General features: G+C 35.8%; 1 protein-coding gene across 1 annotated transcript in view; it reads left to right on the top strand.

Annotated features, from left to right (window-relative positions):
• Positions 1–15,423, top strand: part of TMTC2 (transmembrane O-mannosyltransferase targeting cadherins 2) — a gene marked incomplete at its 5' end in the record, with an annotated part of 259,069 nt that overhangs the window by 156,606 nt on the left and 87,040 nt on the right. The window contains one exon of the mRNA XM_082308903.1: positions 13,597–13,711. Within this exon, the coding sequence (XP_082165029.1) occupies positions 13,597–13,711 (115 nt within the window). The remainder of the gene's footprint in view (positions 1–13,596; positions 13,712–15,423) is intronic.

Below are 15,423 nucleotides of genomic sequence, written 5' to 3'. Positions count from 1 at the left end.
TGCTGACAAGAAGCTGGGTTCTCTTGTACTACCTTTAGAGTTTTGTTTTCGATAGCTATTGCTCTGGCACACAGCTAGGTGTTCACCGCACTTTTTTTATGCCTCCTAAACAAAGTAGTGTGTTTTTTAACAAACACCACATTGGGCATTTAAAAATAGTTTGAGCATTTGGGATTGCATTTCAATGTTTTGGTGCATATATTCTTTTTTTATATGCAACTTGGCAGTAAAACTCCAACTCATCTTTGGGCCAATAGCCCAAAATATCACTCTGTACAGTAATTATTTCTTTCTCCTTTGGTTCATTTCACTTCAATAATAATAAAATCACTCTAAAAGTGGTAAAGGTCTGAGTCAAATAACATCACAGTGAATAGAAAATGCTGTTTTTGAAAAACAAGGCTTAAGAGAGAAAGTGATTTTAGTGCACAGATTGCCATAAACCAGCAGATTTTAAAAATACAAAACTTGCTTATAATTATGCATAAAAGTTTTCAATAGAATCACTGTTAAGAAACATCAGTGATATGAGCATAGCATCTGGAATTAGATATTAATGAGTTTTGTTTAGATTTGCTAGTGAGCTGTTCTTTAACCTTTGAACAAGCCACTTTAATCTCAATTTTTTGCTCTGGAATGGAACTCATACTACCTATTTTCATTAGACATTGGATCAATTTTTTTAAATTTTGATGATTATTTATTGTATTCAAACCTCTCCACATTTATGACAATATAATAACCCTACTAAGCTAGTTGCTAAATAAATATCAGGATACATAGTCATTATGGTGATTCTTGGCATACTTTTTAGTCAACTTTTTAAGAAGTAATTGTCAGAGAAACGTAGCATCAACTAATCGTCAGTCTTCCCAGCACTTTCACCAGAACTTTCCTGTGCTTAATCTTTAATGTTGCATGGGTATTTTCCTCGACTTCTATTATTATTTCCAACTTTGATCAGAAACTTAAGTTTGGCTATTTTTTAAAGAAGAAATTAGTGTAAAGGTAGTATACCTTCTGTCAGTGTTGTAAAATGTTTCCAACCATCAGAAATAACCCTTGTAACAGCTACTGTATGAGGAAATGCACCTGATAATGAAATGATTTTATGTAAGTAAAAAATTGAAAGGTTATAATTATATGTTAAAAATATAATTAGTAATATATAAATTTATATGTCTATATAAGTCTGTTACTGCCATATACAAATTATGTAGGATATACCATGGTAAATTTGGTGTCTTTGTTCATAACAAAAATGGCAGAATTTGAAGGATAACTGTTGTACAGGATGCTTCAGAGTTCTCGAAATAAATAGGAAATACTTTTTCTGTCTGCCACTAATAACAGCTTTAAAAGAGAAAGCTCAACTAGTAAGTGAACCACATAGAATTGTTTGAAAGTTAAATAAAAAGACTACTCTCTGAAAATAGTGTAGGGCTCTCTAGAATGGGTGATACTGCTGCCCTAGATGATTAGAAAGCATAGAAGGAATGGCCATTAGTGAGTTGTTTGGGAAACAGCCATAGTTATCTAGAGCATTTGAGCATCCCTCAGGCAGCCCAGCCTCACCAAAACAATCTGGTTATGCTAAATATGTTGGAGAGCTGAAGGAAAGTGGTTTACACTTCAGTTCAATGTCTGAATTTATTCTCCAGTGACAGTGTACTCTCTCTCAGTTCTTCAGTAGTGCTGTAATTTCCTTTGAAACCCAAGTCACTGTGGGATATCTGCTTCTCCTTCAACAGGATACCAGAAAGCCTGATATTCTTCCTTTATACATACGGAGGACTGAAAACTAGGATGCTAATTTTTTTTTTCCCTTGAATGCAGGCCAACAGCATCCCTAATCTGTGAATCGTAAATAGCAGAAGGATAGGAAGAGAATCTGTTATTAACTACTAGCTAGACTTTTTTTCCCTTTGCGTATACTAAGAATTTAAAGAAATAAAAAATTTTGAGACATGGACTCTATTACCCTGTTTTGAGACATGGACTCATCAGACTGTTATTTCTTTGCCCGCCTTCCCTGAGGTGCTCTGCAAAATCATTCAACAAACTCGTCTGTGCTAAAAATCCATTTCACTTGATATGCTACAAAAAAAACCCCATCTTGCCAAAGCTAATCCCTCCTTGACCAGGGGTGGGGTTTTTTTGCACTGTAGTTAAGTTTGGTATTTTCTTTGCCAGAAAATTATAGATTTTATTTTCCAGATTGATTAAAAGGCAAGCCTTTGGTCCATATTAATGCGTTCCATGGAACTAGCCTGATTTTTTTTAATGGAAAGAGTTACTATTAATTAGAGGAAAACAAGATTATCCACATTGGTTTTCAAGCTGAGCACGTTTGTTTAAATGCATTAGATGATAGTCATCCAATTGTTTCATTATTTTACCTTTTCTCGGAATACGTCAACTGTAAAAAATTTTTCTTTACATACTGATTTTCACCATGGGTTACATGTCTTCATTTTTCTATCCATAATGGATTTCATACCAGTACACCCTGAGGTCCCATTACTTAAATCTGGTAGAGAAACTAACCTTTCATGTGGACAGGATGGTAATTTACACACATGCTTCTTTATACCTCTTCTGGCAGTGTAAAGTCCCAGTGTAGATAGATAAATACAAAATATTTCATTAAGATTTCCAATACTCTTCCTTTGTAACAGGGAGTTTTATTGACACTGAAGCTTGGATTGTCATCATTGCCAGCCCTCACACATGGAAAAATTAAATGATGGCTGATGCAGTTCTAGTATGCGCAAAAGGCTTGCACATAGTTTTGTTTTAAATTACAGAAAAGATCACAAAATAGAGGGATCGAGTGCTCAACGTCCTTTCCTTCTCTTTGCTTGGATGCTCTAGCACACTGAACTTTTATTTCAGTTCTTAGAACACAGAAGATATTTGGAATATAAACTGTTGAAGATGCTAGTTAATCATTTTAGCGTCTTCAGTTTCACTGCTGGCAAAAGATGGAGAAAGTCATTTTATGACCCACCTTCTTCCCTGCCACCTATATTTCCATACCAGTGTGGATATGTATCGGCTGGCAAAGCTTTACAGGCTCTGTCTTGCCTTAATAGGTGATTTGAAAGAAAACAAAACCATACAACTTAAAGTGCCATGAAAAGCCTGCTTCCTGGATGTGCACTGATTTGCCTTTTCCAAGTCTGACATATGTCATTTGAGCACTCTGACAATTCTCTTGCTTTGACAAACCCTAGCTCTGATTTCCCCCCACCGCCCTGTGGCTCCTCTGGCACGTTTCCAGGACATTGTCCTCTCTGTTCCCCTTTCCTGGAGAGGAGCCAACATGATCCATCTGCTTTTAGCTTTGAGGACCAGGTTTCAATCGGTTAAGTGCACCCTTCTGTTTCTGCAGGAGGCTGGCTTACAGTTTACCACTCGTGACATAAGTGATGATTTTGAAATATATCGTAGATAATTTTTTTTAGAACCATGCCTGCTGTTTAAAAAGTTACATAATTTGACAGATTTAGTACATGGTCACCTCCTCGCCTGAGTCAGTTTGGTGCTCTGAAGAGTTCCTCGGGACTAATCCTGAGATGTCTGGGGTGCCCTGAGTTCTCCTCTTCCACTTGTATTTTTCTGCTGGTCTGGTCTCATCTCACTTTCTTGAATGATTTGAGTCCATCACTTCTACAAAATACAGTTCCTAATGAGAGTTTTGGGTCAGTGCTGGTTCACTGCTTGGTTCCTGACCCTTGTGAAGTTTCATGATATGGGAACTTTATGGCAGTCATGGCGTATGCTGTTCGCACACTTGCAGTGCACACATAGCTGATGAAGCTGTGCAAACAAAGGTGTGATTGGGCTCTGCTGTGAATCAGAACAGTGACTAGGTTAGATGTTAAAGATGTGTACTATGACCTGCCTTTTCTCAGTTTTTTCCTTTTCTAACCTGGAGTTCATTTGTCTAATTCATACCATAGCCTTCCCAAAAATTTTAGCATGAGAGACAGGGTGGCAGAACTGAGTGGACTGGAGGGTGGTAGGTGCAGGAATTCCTTAAAATGATAATTCCACCAGAGGCTCTGTGTCATGAAACGCTGCCATGAAATAACCTCCAGCAGTTATTGCCTTTGACAACGGGATTTCTGTTGAAATAAAATATAATCTATGTTTATCCGTCTTTCATTATTACCCTCCTGTCAGATGAAAAGCTATTTCCTGATGCGTTGGGGTGTGCCAGCACAGATTGGAAGGTAGAAAACTGTTGTATTGTCAACAAGTCTGTGATCTTGCAGTAGTTTTAGCTTAATCAGGGTATCTTCGTCAGAGTTGCAACGTTAAGCAAAACTGAATTGTGCAAAGATTGGGAAATGAGGACATATCCAGAACAATGTGTGTGTTGGTGTTGTGTTTATTTGTTTATTTATAAAGAATACCTACAAAGCTGCAGTGAGGTTGTGATTTCTGGTTTGAATCTTTTTAGAGGTTCTGCAGTATGAGCAGTGGCTTTATGGGCTGAATCTGGTTTCCAGGACAGCTTTGTCTAGACTATTGTCTGTCTTTTGTGGGAGAAGTGGAAGGACTGTCCATGTAGCATGCTGGCTGCACTGAAGCAGCTCCTGGGAGATGTGAGATGATACCTCCATCTGAGAGATGAGTAGTTGGGAAGCATGTTCCTTCCTGAACTTGTCTGTTGACTAGTACTGAGTGAGGGCTATGCTGTTAAGAGGTTCTATAATGTTACCCTGAAAATATTTTACATTGATGATACATAATTAAAAACAGTGAGGAAGTGTTATTTGATCCTGTGGCCCCTCAAATGAAGGTACTGGTGAGAATTTCTTCATACAGTAGTCTGTCACATGTAGTGAATCAGGGTGTCTAGCAGAAGTGGCAGTGTGTGAGTATACCTATCATTTTGCTTTGATGGCTTGCTTTATTCTGGATGCTCGCTAAAGATTCTCTTAATGTGATGTTTAGTATTCAGCCAGATTGTGGAGCCCTCCCACACTTGAGATTAGGAACATTGAAGCTGATTGGATTACCAAACTCTGCAAGAATGGCCTAGGCAGAACAAGGAGTCTATGCTCTAGACTAAACAGAGTAAGTGGTGAAGCCTAACAACACTTTACCAGCTGCTCAGTCTCATCTCTCAGGTTCATTGAGCTGACAGAGCCACTGTGCTATCATTTGAGGAGGAAAAGTTAATTTTCTGTAACATAGCAAGTGGAGCGGGTATATTAGGCAGTGATGCTGAGCATAGTAGTGTGCGTCATGCGTTCATACTCATTTGCATCAGGGTTTCAAAACTAAGAAACAAAACTGAAGCGCTGCCTGCCAGAAGTCAGTTGATTCAGTACCCATGCTGACATGGTGTTGGGTAGCTTTCAGAGCTCTGCATAGTTTTCAATTATGTTTTTCTTTCACCTGCTGTCATTCCAAAAGCCCTGGAATTGATGAACAGTGTTGAACAAATGATATAAATAACACGCTTAATAAAAAGAAGAATAATATATAAAGTTAGGAGGTGGTAAATCTCTAATACAGCCTGTCTCAACATTACCACATAACCACTGACATAAAAAAAAAAAAAAAAAATCAATGTATAAAGTAGATTAAACTCATAAATTATGGGTATATAGAAACCATTTATCCGTTTAGGAAAAACAGGGCACTTTTGCTGTTGAGTTAGCAAAATGAGGTAACTTGGTTAAAATGTGTCTATTAACAAGTGAAGTTTAGTGAAGTTTTCAGAGGAAAATTATTGCAAATGAGTTTATGACATATTTTGAAAAAAAATCATTATTTCTTTGGAATAATAGAAAAATATAAATACCTTGTGCAAACCGTAATGCAGAACATATGCAAAACCTGTTCCGCTTTCAAAGTAGTAACTTTTAGTATTTATGTGAACTTTTCTGTTCTCAGACCCCTTAACACGCATGATCTAATTGATCTTCTGAATATCTTTGTGAGAGATAGTGGGTCTGTATTGTAGAAAAACTATTTAAAATGTTGAGCTCTCTTCATTGCCTTTTTTTGAGCGTGCAACTGAGCTTTCAGAATTTTTATTGGGGAAACCTATCGTGCCTCTGTTCATGAAACTCTTTCCCCCTCTAGAACAAAGTGATTGCCTGATGAAATGTGAATGCTAAAGACTGGAGCACCACTCTGCTTTATCAAGTAGTACCCTTGAAAGGAAAAAGCCATAAGCTGCTGATGAATTTAACCTTTCGATAAGGAGGAAAAGGTGTTGTTCTTCATAGCTATGGCTATAACTTTTCAAATGTGAATGATATAACTAGTGCTGTGCTCTTTCTTCATGCATTACCCAACAAAGGTAATTTGGAATATTTGGGTATTGGAAACTTGTTGACCTCTGTTGCAAATATCAGCCTTTTTTTTTTTTTCCCAGTAGGGTGAATTTTCCATTTGCAAACATTGGTCTTAATGTTTCAACTTATGTCTCATGAAGTAGACCTCACTCAGAGGTCCTCAAAAGACTCAAAGGAATGTCAGATTTTACAGCTTCTTTTTTTTTTTTTTTTTTTTTATTTTATTTTAACCAAACATAAGCTTTATCTGCTCCCAAATGTGTTTTAGGAAGGGTAACCCTTTAACAGCAGTTAAGAACAGAGATCAAAACATACAATGCATACGCAAATATCAGTGTTCCCACAATGTTTAAAACTGTAAGTAACTTAGTTTTCTTGGCCCTCATTTTGTGAGAACACTAATTATATGGGGAAATGTTCCTTACTTCTCTCTTCTGTATTGCAAGAACATTTCCTCATCTTCCTTTACTTCATTCCTCCAGAGGTTATCGTGCATTTATGTTCCATTAGTGTCTAGCTGCGGTGTTATAGCAGGCACTGTACAAACCCATAGTGAGATACAATCCTTGGCAGAAAAAACTTGCGGTTAATGGATGAATAACAAATGTCAAGAATACAAATGGAAAGGCATCAGGAGGTGAAGCCTCCTGAACAACAGATCTGAACAACAGACGTGAGACAGAGTTGGGAACAGAATATACCTCTTTTAATTCCCAGTTTAGCACCTGTAATTTCAGCAGGAGGGAGCTGAATCTAATGACAGGAATGTATCTGTTTTAAAGGCATAAATTTGAAGGACATAAGAAAAAGAAATTTTTTTTCTAGGCAAGTCACATACTACATTAAGTTTATTTTTACTGCTGTCAGCGTTGTTTTACAAAATTCTCTAATTTTTGAATAGTCTGTAACCTTAGCAATGGTCCAGTGCTCTATGTAGGACAACACGTGGCTTTCAGCTGTTAATGTGGAGCATCAGATAGGTGGTAAAATGAACAATTTGCTTCATAAAATATCTGATCGAGAAATATACTGTGTAGGTGCTAAGAATGAATAGAAAAACATACTTAGTGAAAGTTCCAAGAATATTCAATATTCTGTTTGCTCCCCTTTACCACAGAGCTGAGAGATTCACAACATGCTGCTGCACTGGACTGTGCCAACATTGTGGTGATATTGCCACAGGGTGAGGTGGCAATGTGAATGCTTGTAATTCATGACTTTCATACTGATAGCTGTAAAGTAGTAATTTATAGTGCAAAATGAAAAAGTTTTAAGAACAGATGGTAAAAAGGAAAAAAAAAAAAAAAAAAGTGTCCTAAACTGGAAACCTGGATTGTCATGCTCCAGGAATTAAGTCCACATAAAAGTTAATAGCAAAAGAGAAGAGGTTATTTCCTTCTGGTTTTGGTTTTATTTTATGCTCCAAACTTTTCGAAGTTAATTTAGTGTTCATCAAACCTTTTATGGTGACAGCCCCATATAAACTGACATCCTTCAATACACGCAGTCTGGTCAAGGCCAAAGGCATCTTTCCCATGCTATTTTTGTCACTTTATCAGAAGCATCACCTGAAAAGTAGTAAAAATTCCTAGTTTTCCATAAAGTTATTTTAGTTCTTTCAAATTTGATTCCATTACACCGGTAACTCATTAAGTAACTAATTTCAGGAAAAAACCCCACTGAGTCATACTGTGATGTAAATTCGTGGAAGACTTCACAACATTTCAAAGTGGGAAGTGTAATTAATACCGTTTCCTCCTTGTAATGTTTTAAATTTTATCATACTGTTGTAACCTGTTTCCCTCTGATTTTCTTACTCAACAAGTTTTTAACAAAAGAAAACATAAAACTTTGCACCAACTGTAATGCAAATTTCAAATATTGATGCTGTTACCAAGAGGAGATATTAGTGTGCTGTACCGAAGAACTGATTTATATAAAATGTGCATATCTTACTTCTAATTGACGTGAAAGCCTTGGAAGGGAAGAGAAGCAAATGGAAAATCCTTTTGAACAGTATTGGAAACAGAAGAAAGTGTTTAAGAGCAGTAAAATTAGAATTCTCACCCTTTAGTTATCATCCGAATAAATGTCTTACCAATGATAATGGCTAGGAATTTCAACAGGTTTTGAGAAGGATGCTGCTTTAGAGCTTTACAGCATCTGTTGGGCCCACATGCTTAATCACCTTGCAGAACTTCCAAAAAACAGATGTCATTGCAATAAAAAAAAAAGTTGTGTTTTTTTTTTTTTTTTTCTGGATCAGCATCTCTTCATCCCTAGTCTCTATTTATGAAAAAATAGAGATGATAATTGTTATGCATTCACTTCTTTTTCATAGATGAGTCAGGAGAAGTGCAGAAGGATTGTAAAGAGAGGGAATGCAACCTGAAACTGCTGTTATTGATTTCACAAGTTAAAGAATAGTAAATAATGCACGAATATCTGTAAAGCTCAGTAGAAGTTTTCTTGGCTTGATGTCCATTTTTCTGTGAGCTAAAGTTGCTAGTTTGGAACTGCTGACAAGTTGATTACAAATTACTTGGCTGTTCCTTAAATACTTCAGTCTTTGTTCAAGTAGTTTGTTTCATTCAAGTAATAATCTAGTTCACATTTTTTGATGTATTCATCAATTTGTGTTTTAACTTTTATTTTGTGAGTAAGTCTGATAGTTTAAGGTGAGAACAGTATTACAAAACTTCAGTAATTTGTTGATGTAAATTGTTAGTGTCGTGTTATCAATTTTTTTTTTTAACTTGGAGTCCTACATTTTATTTCATCAATTTTCAAGTATGTTTGCTCCTAGTAAGATTTACAAAAGGCAGCGTTTGCCCCCTGGCATAACATACTGGGAAAGACAGCAGTTTCCTTTTCTTCGCTATATTATTTTTAAAAGTTTACCAGGTTGTATTTCAGTGATTTAATGGGGGTTTTTAGTTGGATTTTTTTCCTCTCCATGTTTCAACAGAGGTGTTTTGACAACAGATATGTTAATAGGTTGTGAGTTTCCAAATAGATATTATTATCTCATTTTGCATGGATTATATAGGTGTGATAGGTAGGAAGGAGAATCTTCTTTTAATACTTCAGGTTATCTTTGTTAATGATTTGTGATTTTATTTTTTTTTTTAAAGCAAACTATTGGATCAAGTAATCAACATACGTGCTTTTACACCACCTCAGTGCTTTTCTCTGAAACTTTACTTCGTTGCTTTGTTATTTCCGTTTCACCGAATAGCATAACATGATCCTTGATTCAGTAGAAATGGAAAGATTTATTTAAATGAAGGTATTTGCACACATTCATTTCCATTTTTCATTTGTTTTCATAATTCAATTGCAAGCTGAAAGTTCAAATGTTCTCTTCAGCAGCATGTGCTTCTTAAATCCAGGCAGATTAGACTGGACAACATTGTTCCTGCTTCACTGTTGTTTGTCTTGCTCTCTTGCAGAATGAAGGATCTTAGAGAAGGTTTACTATGCCAACCTGGTATTTTTCAGGCTTGTTAAATCTTAATCCTCAGTTTCCATGAGATAGCTGAGAAATTAATCATGTTATATTTGAAGCTGAAATTTGTCATATTCATTTTCATTTTGAAAGCAATTAAATGCCTGAGAACTTGACCGACTCTCACTGCAAGGTGGCATAAATGTAATCTTTAATAGAAATCTAGTTTGATATGTCCAAAATGATAACACTTAAACAATTGTTTATTTTCCTACTTAGCGCTACGTAATTTTCCCTGCTATTTATTGAAAAACAACAGCAACAAAACTCATTTAAAATGTTCCGTTTTCCTGAAAAGAAATGTAACTAGCATAGGAATTCTCAAGCATTAGGAGTTTTTTCGATTTATAATTGGCTTAGGATATGAGACGATGAACTGGATTTAATTTTTAATATGCCCATTTATATTGAGTATGATCTATGGAAAAGTAGGCAATGAAGTAAAGTTTGAATGGATTGACTGTTTTGTAGGTGTGTGAGATATGTGAATGTTACCTTTGTCCCCATGCTATGATGGAATATTATTTCTAAAAGACCTGGGACCATTTTGCTCTCGTTGTTGGTGCACAGGGAATTAAGCAACAGGTAAAAAGTAAATATTACAAAGCTATTTCATTCACAGCTTGCTTTTTCTCATGTGCTGAATAGGGTCTCCAGTAAGGGAAAAATTTAATTTTTAATTAAAGAGCTGTGGTGTGTATATATATGTGTGTGTGTATATATATGTGTGTGTGTGTGTATATATATATACACACACACACACACGCACACATCTTTCTGAATATTAAATGTTCCCTTTTGCAATTTCAGGTATTACAGATTTTATATGAAAAATATATATAAAGAATAAGAGGAATAAAAATCCATTCTGAATTCCAGAACTACTGACCTAGTTTCTTTTTCTTTTGAGAATATTAATTTTTAATTTCCCACCATGTACAGATGGAGAATAGTTGACTGCTGAAATTTAGTTGGAGTTATAGAGTGTGTTTTTAATAGGGATGTGACTTCATGACCAGGTATAATTTTGTTTCTATTTCTGAATGCATGTGTAGTTGAACCAATGTTGTTAACTTTTGCAGGAGAAATTTGTCTTGAGATATGGATTGAGAAATTGGATGCCAGAGATGTAGTTAATAATTGAAATTCTTTGTTTTGCCTAAGGTTAGTTGCACTACTTAAGTAAAAAAAATGAGTGAAGTTCCTTGAGTAGCTGATGTAGCCTCTTTTCCATGTAGGCCATTCTCTCTTTCTCTTCCTCATATACCAACAACCAAGAAGATGTGGTTCCTGCAGCTAACAGCTGTTTGTAACTTCTTGGGCTATTAAGTATGATCTCTACAGATAAGCAATTATTCTGTAAAATGTTCCATGTAGCTTCATCTCCAGCCAGAACTAGGTCATTCATCTAACTACTTCTGTATTTAAATAGATGTGAAGATTTATAACAAGCTTTTATAGTTTGGGGAAGTAAAAAGACCTTGGGTTTCATGTTTCTTTTAATGATAAATTGTGAGATTATTTGTTTTATGCTTGCTATTTTCTGCTACTGTCACTTCTTCTAGTGTATCACATTAAGTGAAATGAATCATTCGCTGTTTTACAAGTTTAGACAAAAGTCTGCATGAAATACATTTCAAATGAAGTAATGCAGATTAAATATTGATTGATATTAAAAACTTGACACAGATTATTTTGCAGAATATAAAATGAAGTATTGCCTTAAAAATTATGTTAACTCAGATAAACAATAGAGCATACAGCATGAAATGAAGTTTAGAGGAGAAACTATTACATTTAACAGTGTTAATTGGCTTTTTCCAGTCTAACAGATGAAAAGATGAACCAAATCATTCTTCTATACATCCTTTTATCTACTGAGCTTCAAAGTGGTTGGGAGCAAGTAACTACATAGCAGGAAATTGTTATCAGTAGTCCAAATGGTCATTTGATGTAATGATCTGTTATGGAAGATTGGAGTGAAAACAAAAGTAGCTACAGATTATATGGAACATAAACTGCAGGAAATTGGATGGTTATGTACTGCAGAAGCAACATCAGAGTATGTTTTCACAAATTATTAAAAAAAAAAATCTGTGTTTTTCTTACAAGTGTTAGTGCTTACAAGCTGGCTAGTCACCTTAATTGCTGCTTCCAAAATGTTTTCTACATGTAAAAAGGAATAGTATCAGTAATGGGGAAGTAAATTCAGAAATCTGCGTACATGCTAGCAAAGAGTGTAAAAATTGAGTGAATCTGAGAATATTTTTAGCAGCTTTATTTCATTAAGCAAGAGAATGATGGAACATTTTTGTGACTTTTGTCAATTTAGTGATAAATAACTTTTGGATTATTTCTCATCTTATAAAATACTAGGCTAAAATGAAGTGACTCACAGAAGTGATGGCTTTTTTTCTCATGGAAAATATATTGTGCACAGTTGGATGACATTATTTTTATGAATCCTAAAAGGATTCCATCATTTTTTTCCCAGCAATGATTAGTTTATTCTTCTCAGAGGAAAATGCTGTGTTTGCTGCTGTTTCCATCCCTGTGGCAGGATGCTTCTGCAGCAAACCACAGCATCTTGGAAGCAATGCACTTTCTAAGGAAAAAACACGTATCTGAAATAATTATCAACCTATTTAGCAGTGTTATGTTAAAACTACATTGAAAGTTTGCATTACTCAGGATTGATACAAAGTCCTGTAAAAAAGGGCTTGAGTAACTGAAGCAGCAGAGTTTAACTGCTACTTGAGCTCATGTTTATGGTTAGCGCATCTGGAGGGAAGAATAGTTGGCCACATATTGTGTGTTTGGTGGGAAGGACATGCATCATCTTTCCATTATTCTTGCTCGTAACAAAAAAACTTGTGAAAGTAGAACTATTTTATGAAACAACTTTGATGTATTTATAAGAATAATGTGTTTTTTTCATGTATACGCATAGACTATAATTACAATGCCAGTTAAATTAGCTTCCTAAATTGTGAATAACAGGGGCTGTGTTTTCTATAAAGCGTTAGTTCCAGTTTCTTTTGTAAGTACAGTTTTTGTGCTGCTCAACAAAACTGCAAAGGGAACACATGTGGCTCCTTAAATATTTTTTTACCTCAAGTCCTTTATAGACGGGATATAAAAGCATGTTGTATAACATAATAAATTGTATGGAAAGGAACCACATGTTTTCCAAGTAGAAAAAATGCATTTTAGTGATCTGTGTAGTATGTTTATATCCATATGGCACACTTTTAATCCTAGTTACTTACCTAACCATTCTTTCAATTCCTGTGTCATTTGTCAATTTTCATACTTCAGTGAGAGCTGTGTCTACTCTGGGAAAATTTCTTGCTGTTTAGAGTAGATAGATAGGCTTAAAAAAAAAGCTGTAACTATGAAGATGCCCCAGTTCCACATTTTACTCTGGGGATTTTTATTTAGAGGCTATATAAAATAAAACGGTCCTTTCCTTTTGTTATAGTAGTTTCTAAAGCATAGAGACATATTTTATTCTTAGAGATCCTTTTACCACCCAAAAGCTATATGTATGCAGAATGTATGCAAATCACCGCTACGAAATGTGAGTCTCACAGTAAGATGCAGAGATCTAGAGAACTGGAGGAAAAAAACAACCAACCTCCCCTCCCCTTCCATAAAAATAGTTTCTTTGTGGGTTTGTCTCCCTGAGGAACTTCCTGATACTCTGATACTCTGTCATGTGTAATTGGATTGTAGCTCTTTCTGAATACTGTTTTCTCTTCTTGACAGCATGGGGTAACCTTGGAAATGTTCTCAAGAGCCAGAGCAAGATTTCTGAAGCTGAAAGCGCCTATAGAAATGCCTTGTACTACCGCAGCAACATGGCTGATATGCTTTATAATTTGTAAGTATGCGTGGCTTTCCTGGAGTTGGATCATCTGTGAAACCTGTTGTGAATGGAGCTATTGATTTACTTGCTGGAAGTGGAGATGATGTTAGCTGTTGCTTTGTAATAGTCATTTCATTAATCATGCTCCTTAAACTATGGGGTGGACAGGACCTTTTCTTGGTCAACCTTATCGTATGTTCACATATTGAGTGTGGAGAAGGTAAACTTATAAATCTGTTTGCTTTAACAGAAGCAAAAAAAACCTCACACTGAACAAAGTACAGATAGATGAGCTGGCAACAGTAGCACTCCATCTGTTTCTGACTCTACTAAAATATAGAGGTGTTATTTAGACTTCTTTTTTTAAGTCTGAATAACACTTGGTGGAGGGATTGAGTGTAAGCACTTCCTAGCATAAGCCAATACCCCTCAGTTCGCTCCAGAGGTCTGAAATGTTAAAACAGCAAATTACTTTTCTCTTGTGACTGACTTCAGAGATGCATAGGTTCAAGAAAGTTTAATTACTAGAATCCTGTTGTAGGTGGGTAAGAGAATAAATACCATGAGCATCAAAATAATTATACAGTGGGGAAAACAATTTCCCAACTCATTAACGTATCAAATCATGAACATGGAAGCTAGCATCGTGCTAAGCTGAAGTGTGATCGTGCCGCGTTCCCCAGCGGGGAGGGGGCTGATCCTCCGAGTGTCCTGGCTGGGCATCTCACCTGCTCCCTGCCCAGCGCTGCTCGTGCCGGTGCTCGCCCTTCCTTCCCCTCCTGCCATCACCCACCCAGCTCCAGCCCTCAGAGGGGGGCTCTGCTGCGAGACAGGCTTGTCACCTTCAATAGCCCTATGCTGTTGTTTCGCAATGTGTGTGGAGAACAACACCCAGGTGACTGCTGTTCGTTAGGTAGTAGTATGAAAATAAAGTCCTGTGTGCTGTAGAAAAGTATGTACGTGAGAGAAACGACCTGTGCAAAACCAAAATGGACAGAGTAAGCCTCTTCAAATAAATAAATAAACAAATAATGTTCTGCCTGTGAATCTAGTTTAAAATGGTTGTTTATAATATCTGAAAATTAAGTTTACCATAATAGAGTTTTTCTTCTTTTCTCCTTGTTTAACAATGAGTAAGGTTCTCATTTCATTAATTTGTCTTACAGGTAAACATACTGGAAAGTCAAAATAATTTAATGATAGAATTTCTGTTCCAAAATAAAATTAATATCTCAAAATATGTATATTTTTAATAATCATACAATTACACACATACATGTATGCATATAATTTTTTTGTCTCTGTTAGGCAATGGAAAGTGTGAAAAGCATATTTTTAAGAAGAAAATCTTTCTGCTCACATTTAAAAAATAATATCTGAAGCCAGCAGAAGATTGTAGGGGGAAAAAAGCAACAAGATTGATGCTCCTAAATTTCTCATACACCATGCACTTTGGGGATGAAAATTATAACTATTAAAATTTTTTGTATGCCTATACAGTACTTTTGTCTCTTACTCACTCACTGTGTCATAGAGGGAAACTGAAGTTAATACCAGGGTAAGAAGAGGAAAGGGGGTTGGACGATAAAGACAGGGAGATAAAAGAAATCAGATTTCAGTAGTTTTGCTGTTCTCAGAACAAGCTGATAATCTTCTGGCTTTCCATTGATATACAAAATATATGCCTACAAAGCCTCATTTCTGTTGAATAGAAAATTTCTTGGAAT

This window comes from Platalea leucorodia (genome assembly GCF_965183815.1).
Source record: "Platalea leucorodia genome assembly, chromosome: 4".
In the NCBI taxonomy this organism is placed as follows: Eukaryota; Metazoa; Chordata; class Aves; order Pelecaniformes; family Threskiornithidae; genus Platalea; species Platalea leucorodia.
This window is presented reverse-complemented; position numbering and strand designations above follow the sequence as displayed.